This window comes from Oncorhynchus kisutch, unplaced genomic scaffold (genome assembly GCF_002021735.2).
Source record: "Oncorhynchus kisutch isolate 150728-3 unplaced genomic scaffold, Okis_V2 scaffold994, whole genome shotgun sequence".
Lineage (NCBI taxonomy): Eukaryota > Metazoa > Chordata > Actinopteri > Salmoniformes > Salmonidae > Oncorhynchus > Oncorhynchus kisutch.
Window position 1 is genome coordinate 33,270 of NW_022262939.1, and position 8,520 is coordinate 41,789.

The following is an 8,520-nucleotide window of genomic DNA, read 5'->3' on the forward strand; positions in this document are numbered from 1 at the left end:
CTCTCCTCCCTGAGATGTGGAATTAGATTAAAGCAGCACCTCTCTGATTCAATGGGTTAAAGAGTTAAACATGGAGTTAAACACATTTCGGTTGAATGGATTGTTGTGCAACTTTGGGAACATAGTACTACATCCATAACATAACTACCTGAACATAGTACTACATCCATAACATAACTACCTGAACATAGTACTACATCCATAACATAACTACCTGAACATAGTACTACATCCATAACACAACTACCTGAACATAGTACTACATCCATAACATCCATAACATAACTACCTGAACATAGTACTACATCCAGAACACAACTACCTGAACATAGTACTACATCCATAACATAACACAACTACCTGAACATATTACTACATCCATAACATCCATAACACAACTACCTGAACATAGTACTACATCCATAACATAACACAACTACCTGAACATAGTACTACATCCATAACATCCATAACACAACTACCTGAACATAGTACTACATCCATAACACAACTACCTGAACATAGCACTACATCCATAACATCCATAACACAACTACCTGAACATAGAACTACATCCATAACATCCATAACATAACTACCTGAACATAGTACTACATCCATAACATCCATAACATAACTACCTGAACATAGTACTACATCCATAACATCCATAACACAACTACCTGAACATAGAACTACATCCATAACATCCATAACATAACTACCTGAACATAGTACTACATCCATAACATCCATAACATAACTACCTGAACATAGTACTACATCCATAACATCCACAACATAACTACCTGAACATAGTACTACATCCATAACATAACTACCTGAACATAGTACTACATCCACAACATAACTACCTGAACATAGTACTACATCCATAACATAACTACCTGAACATAGTACTACATCCACAACATAACTACCTGAACATAGTACTACATCCACAACATAACTACCTGAACATAGTACTACATCCATAACATAACTACCTGAACATAGAACTACATCCATAACACAACTACCTGAACATAGAACTACATCCATAACATAACTACCTGAACATAGTACTAAATCCATAACATCCATAACATCCATAACACAACTACCTGAACATAGAACTACATCCATAACACAACTACCTGAACATAGTACTACATCCATAACACAACTACCTGAACATAGTACTACATCCATAACACAACTAAAAGAAACTAAAACGTTTGAGGTAGTGTGCATTTGGCATGCTGACTGCAGGAATGTCCACCATAGCTCTTGCCAGATAATTTAATGTTAATTTCTCTACCATAAGCCACCTCCAACTTAGTTTTAGAGAATTTTGCTGTACGTTCAAGCGGCCTCACAACCACAGACCACGTGTATGCCTACGTGTGGGTGAGCGATTTGCTGATGTTAACGTTGTGAACAGATTGCCCCATGGTGACAGTGGGGTTATGGTATGGGCAGGCATATACTATGGACAACGAAATTACAAAATTACATTTTATTGATGGCGATTTGAATGCAAAGAGATATCTTGACCAGATCCTGAGGCCCATTGTCAAGTCATTCATCCACTACCATCACCTCATGTTTCAGCATGACAATGCACTGCCCCATGTTGCAAGGATCTGTACACAATTCATGGAAGCTGAAAATGTCCAAGTTCTTCCACGGCCTGCATACTCACCAGAAATGTCCCCCATTGAGCATGTTTGGGTTGCTCTGGATCAACGTGTACGACAGCAAGTTCCAGTTCCCACCAATCTCCAGCAACTATGCATAGCCATTGAAGAGGAGAGGGACAACATTCCACCGGCCACAATCAACAGCCTGACCAACTCTATGCGAAGGAGATGTGTATCGCTGCATGAGGCAAATGGTGGTCACACCAGATACTGACTGGTTTTCTATCCACTCCCCCTACCATTTTTTAAGATATCTGTGACCAACAGATTCATATCTTTTTTTCCCAGTCATGTCAAATCCATAGATTAGGACCCAATGAATTTATTTACATTCACAAATGACATCATCTGAACTGTAACTCAGTAAAATCTATGAAATTGTTGCATGTTGCATTTATATTTTTATTCAGTATATCTTGTCTTGCAGTTTAAAACATACAGGGTTGTAACATTCACACTGTATCCATGGTTGGGTTGTAACATTCACACTGTGTCCATGGTTGGGTTGTAACATTCACACTGTATCCATGGTTGGGTTGTAACATTCACACTGTATCCATGGTTGGGTTGTAACATTCACACTGTATCCATGGTTGGGTTGTAACATTCACACTGTATCCATGGTTGGGTTGTAACATTCACACTGTATCCATGGTTGGGTTTTAACATTCACACTGTATCCATGGTTGGGTTGTAACATTCACACTGTATCCATGGTTGGGTTGTAACATTCACACTGTATCCATGGTTGGGTTGTAACATTCACACTGTATCCATGGTTGGGTTGTAACATTCACACTGTATCCATGGTTGGGTTGTAACATTCACACTGTATCCATGGTTGGGTTGTAACATTCACACTGTATCCATGGTTGGGTTGTAACATTCACACTGTATCCATGGTTGGGTTGTAACATTCACACTGTATCCATGGTTGGGTTGTAACATTCACACTGTATCCATGGTTGGGTTGTAACATTCACACTGTATCCATGGTTGGGTTGTAACATTCACACTGTATCCATGGTTGGGTTGTAACATTCACACTGTATCCATGGTTGGGTTGTAACATTCACACTGTATCCATGGTTGGGTTGTAACATTCACACTGTATCCATGGTTGGGTTGTACCATTCACACTGTATCCATGGTTGGGTTGTAACATTCACACTGTATCCATGGTTGGGTTGTAACATTCACACTGTATCCATGGTTGGGTTGTAACATTCACACTGTATCCATGGTTGGGTTGTAACATTCACACTGTATCCATGGTTGGGTTGTAACATTCACACTGTATCCATGGTTGGGTTGTAACATTCACACTGTATCCATGGTTGTAACATTCACACTGTATCCATGGTTGGGTTGTAACATTCACACTGTATCCATGGTTGGGTTGTAACATTCACACTGTATCCATGGTTGGGTTGTAACATTCACACTGTATCCATGGTTGGGTTGTAACATTCACACTGTATCCATGGTTGGGTTGTAACATTCACACTGTATCCATGGTTGGGTTGTAACATTCACACTGTATCCATGGTTGGGTTGTAACATTCACACTGTATCCATGGTTGGGTTGTAACATTCACACTGTATCCATGGTTGGGTTGTAACATTCACACTGTATCCATGGTTGGGTTGTAACATTCACACTGTATCCATGGTTGGGTTGTAACATTCACACTGTATCCATGGTTGGGTTGTAACATTCACACTGTATCCATGGTTGGGTTGTAACATTCACACTGTATCCATGGTTGGGTTGTAACATTCACACTGTATCCATGGTTGGGTTGTAACATTCACACTGTATCCATGGTTGGGTTGTAACATTCACACTGTATCCACGGTTGGGTTGTAACATTCACACTGTATCCATGGTTGGGTTGTAACATTCACACTGTATCCATGGTTGGGTTGTAACATTCACACTGTATCCATGGTTGGGTTGTAACATTCACACTGTATCCATGGTTGGGTTGTAACATTCACACTGTATCCATGGTTGGGTTGTAACATTCACACTGTATCCATGGTTGGGTTCTGTAACCATTCACACTGTATCCATGGTTGGGTTGCTAACATTCACACTGGATCCATGGTTGGGTTGTAACATTCACACTGTAATCCATGGGTTGGGTTGTAATCATTCCACACTGTATCCATGGTTGGGTTGTAACATTCACACGTATCCATGGTTGGGTTGTCAACATTCCACACTGTATCCATGATTGCGGTGTTAACATTCACACTGTATCCATGGTTGGGTTGAACATTCACACCTGTATCCATGGTTGGGTTGTAACATTCACACTGTATCCATGGTTGGGTTGTAACATTTCACACTGTATCCACGGTTGGGTTGAACATTCACACCTGTATCCCTGGTTGGGTTGTAAACATTCACACTGTATCCATGGTTGGGTTGTAACATTCACACTGTTATCCATGGTTGGGTTGTAACATTCACACTGTATCCATGGTGGGTTGTAACATTCACACTGTATCCATGGTTGGGTTGTAACATTCACACTGTATCCATGGTTGGTGTACATTCACACTGTATCCAGGGTTGGTTAACATTCACACTGTATCCATGGTTGGGTTTGTAACATTCACACTGTATCCATGGTTGGGTTGTAACATTCACACTGTATCCTGGTTGGGTTGTAAACATTCACACTGTATCCATGGTTGGGTTGTAACATTCACACTGTATCCATGGTTGGGTTGTTAACATTCACACTGTATCCATGGTTGGTTGAACATTCACCACCTGTGGATCCATGGTTGGGTTGGTAACATTCACACTGTATCCCATGGTTGGGGTTGTTAACCATTCACCACTGTATCCATGTTGGGTGTAACATTCACACTCGTATACATGGTTGGGTTTGATAACATTCACACTGGTATCCATGGTTGGGTTGTAACATTCACACTGTATCCCATGGTTGGGTTTGTAACATTCAACACTGTAATCCATGGTTGGGTACACATTCACACTGTAATCCATGGTTGGGTGTACATTCACACTGTATCCATGGTTGGGTTGTAACTTCACACTGTATCCATATGGTTGGGTTGTAACATTTCACACTGTATCATGGTTGGGTTGTAACATCCACACTGTATCCATGGTTGGTTTAACATTCAACTGGTTCCATCCATGTTGGGTTTGTACATTCAGACTGTATCCATGGTTGGGTTGTAACATTCACACTGTATCCATGGTTGGGTTTTAACATTCACACTGTATCCATGGTTTGGGTTGTAACATTCCACACTGTATCCATGGTTGGGTTGTAACATTCACACTGTATCCATGGTTGGGTTGTAACATTCACACTGTATCCATGGTTGGGTTGTAACATTCACACTGTATCCATGGTTGGGTTGTAACATTCACACTGTATCCATGGTTGGGTTTTAACATTCACACTGTATCCATGGTTGGGTTGTAACATTCACACTGTATCCATGGTTGGGTTGTAACATTCACACTGTATCCATGGTTGGGTTGTAACATTCACACTGTATCCATGGTTGGGTTTTAACATTCACACTGTATCCATGGTTGGGTTGTAACATTACACTGTTATCCATGGTTGTAATATTCACACTGTATCCATGGTTGGGTTGTAACATTCACACTGTATCCATGGTTGGGTTGTAACATTCACACTGTATCCATGGTTGGGTTTGTAACATTCACACTGTATCCATGGTTGGGTTGTACATTCACACTGTATCCATGGTTGGGTTGTAACATTCACACTGTATCCATGGTTGGGGTTGTAACATTCACACTGTATCCATGGTTGGGTTGTAACATTCACACTGTATCCATGGTTGGGTTGTAACATTCACACTGTATCCATGGTTGGGTTGTAACATTCACACTGCTATCCATGGTTGTAATATTCACACTGTATCCATGGTTGGGTTGTAACATTCACACTGTATCCATGGTTGGGTTGTAACATTCACAGTGTATCCACGGTTGGTTTGTAACATTCACACTGCTATCCATGGTTGTAATATTCACACTGTATCCATGGTTGTAACATTCCTACTGTATCCATGGTTGTAACATTCACACTGTATCCACGGTTGGGTTGTAACATTCACACTGTATCCATGGTTGTAACATTCCTACTGTATCCATGGTTGTAACATTCACACTGTATCCATGGTTGTAACATTCACACTGGTTCCATGGTTGCAACATTTACACTGTATCCACGGTTGGGTTGTAACATTCACACTGTATCCATGGTTGTAACATTCACACTGTATCCACGGTTGGGTTGTAACATTCACACCTTATCCATGGTTGAAACATTCCTACTGTATCCATGGTTGTAACATTCACACTGTATCCATGGTTGTAACATTCACACTGTATCCACGGTTGGGTTGTAACATTCACACTGTATCCATGGTTGTAACATTCACACTGTATCCATGGTTGGGTTGTAACATTCACACTGTATCCATGGTTGTAACATTCACACTGTATCCACGGTTGGGTTGTAACATTCACACTGGTTCCATGGTTGTAACATTCACACTGTATCCATGGTTGGGTTGTAACATTCACACTGTATCCATGGTTGTAACATTAACACTGTATCCATGGTTGTAACATTCACACTGTATCCATGGTTGTAACATTCACACTGTATCCATGGTTGTAACATTCACACTGTATCCATGGTTGTAACATTCACACTGTATCCATGGTTGGTACATTCACACTGTGTCCATGGTTGTAACATTCGCACTGTATCTGGGGTTGTAACATTCACACTGTATCCATGGTTGTAACATTCACACTGTATCCATGGTTCACACTGTATCCATGGTTGGTACATAACTGACTGAATTATGAAATAACACCTCTCTCATTGTGTCACTCTCTCACACACAAACAAATACACATATGGACACACACACACACCACACACACACACACACACACACACACACACACACACACACACACACACACACACACACACACACACACACACACACACACACACACACACATACGCACAAACACAAAAACACACACACATACCCCCTATAACACACACACACACAAACACAGGTAGTCAAGTTACAAAGATGTACAAGGTTAGACTCACCCAGAATAAGTAGAAGAGTTCTGGACTCCATCTCAAAGACAGACTGATATTATATCCACACCAGACAACTAGTAGGATCCTAATAAAACTAGTCCCGTCAGAAGAATCAGTCTGAGATTAAATCTGTTTTACTGTTGAATTCAGGTTGAAGAAAATCCCACTTTAACAAGGTTTTGAGAAAATAAATATTCTCTCACAGTGTCAGCAACCTCAGTTTTGCTTTCCTCTCTCTGCTCTCTCTTCCTCTTTCTGTTAGAGTGCACCCCTTTTTCTCTGTTTCACACTCCCCCCTCTCTGTTCCCTTCCTCTCCTTCCCCTTTCATTCTCTCCACATCTTCTGGTAAGTGTGTATTTTTGTCTCTTGTCTCTCCCTAGTTCCCTCTCTTATTCTTGACATGGAAATTAGGTTTACTCATTCACTGCTCAGTTCTCTCTCTCTCACTCTGTCACTCTCTCACTCTTAGGTTGAGAGAGAGAGAGACAGAGACAGAGATGGAGAGATACCTACTAAGACATGAGGATGAAATAAACAGAGAATGAGGGAGAGGGAAAGGTAGTACCTACACTCTTAGAAAAAATGCCTCATAGAATTTATTTTTCATTTAATGTAGAACTCTTTGTCTCCGACGATGATCCACGGGTCAGTGCTACAAGAGCGGACTCAGTGTAAAGAAGTGGGGCGGCGTCCAGAACCAGAGCCGCCACCGAGGTTAGTGTAGAACCCTCTGTGGAAAGGGTTCTACATGGAACCCAAAATATTTCTACATGGAACCAAAAAGGGTTCTTCAAACTGTTCTCCTATGGGGACAGTTAAGGGAGACTTTTTGGTTCTAGATTGCACCTTTGTTTCTAAGTGTGTGTGTGTGTGTGTGTGTGTGTGTGTGTGTGTGTGTGTGTGTGTGTGTGTGTGTGTGTGTGTGTGTGTGTGTGTGTGTGTGTGTGTGTGTGTGTGTGTGTGTGTGTGTTATTAAGACATCTACAGTAGGTTATTGTCGCAACAATTTATTGTGTCAAAAAATGTTGAAACACATCCTCTCTCTCTCTCACACCCAAACACACCCACACACACACTACAGAGTACACAGTCAAGTACAACACTAAGTGCTTACATTCAGAATGCTTGATAAAATGTCTTGGAAATGGTATATTCTTTAAAAGTATAAAATACACAACTTGTAAAAGTGCAACAGAATAGAATATAAAACATACAACATTGAATGAAGACGTTGTTTAGATTGTTTTAAGACTCTACTGAATCTCCATGGTTACTCTGAGACCAAGTTCTAGGGTGGAACCTTAAAGGGGCAGTCTGGGATTTAAAAAGCAACTAACAGGTCATCCCATTACTTGTTGTGGTTAACAGCTGAGGGATGGGCCTGGATAGATTGAAACACTCTCAACATCACAGATGGATCTCTGGATGCAAGGACTGACCATCCATGAGATCAACATGATACTGTTAACCATGTTTTAAACCTTTACATCGTGGACAAACAATGGAGTGAAAACAAGCTTATAGTTGGGGTACTGATGGGGAACGACTGTTGACCTGGTCACAAGGCAGTTTTAACTTATATTCTACAATGTTCTGATGGGGAACGACTGTTGACCTGGTCACAAGGCAGTTTTAACTTATATTCTACAATGTTCTGATG

At 40.8% G+C, this 8,520-nt stretch overlaps 1 protein-coding gene across 3 annotated transcripts in view; it reads right to left on the reverse strand.

Moving 5' to 3' along the window:
- The window catches only part of LOC109877113 (adhesion G protein-coupled receptor E2), a 26,934-nt gene extending 19,726 nt beyond the window's left edge, over positions 1–7,208 (reverse strand). Inside the window, exon 1 of one of the 3 annotated variants that reach the window (XM_031817331.1) lies at positions 6,866–7,208. In XM_031817331.1, coding sequence (XP_031673191.1) covers positions 6,866–6,896 — 31 coding nt within the window. In that variant the 5' untranslated portion in view covers positions 6,897–7,208. The remainder of the gene's footprint in view (positions 1–6,865) is intronic. The other 2 variants (XM_031817333.1, XM_031817332.1) reach the window with 2 other exon arrangements.
- Positions 7,209–8,520: the final 1,312 nt, after the last annotated feature.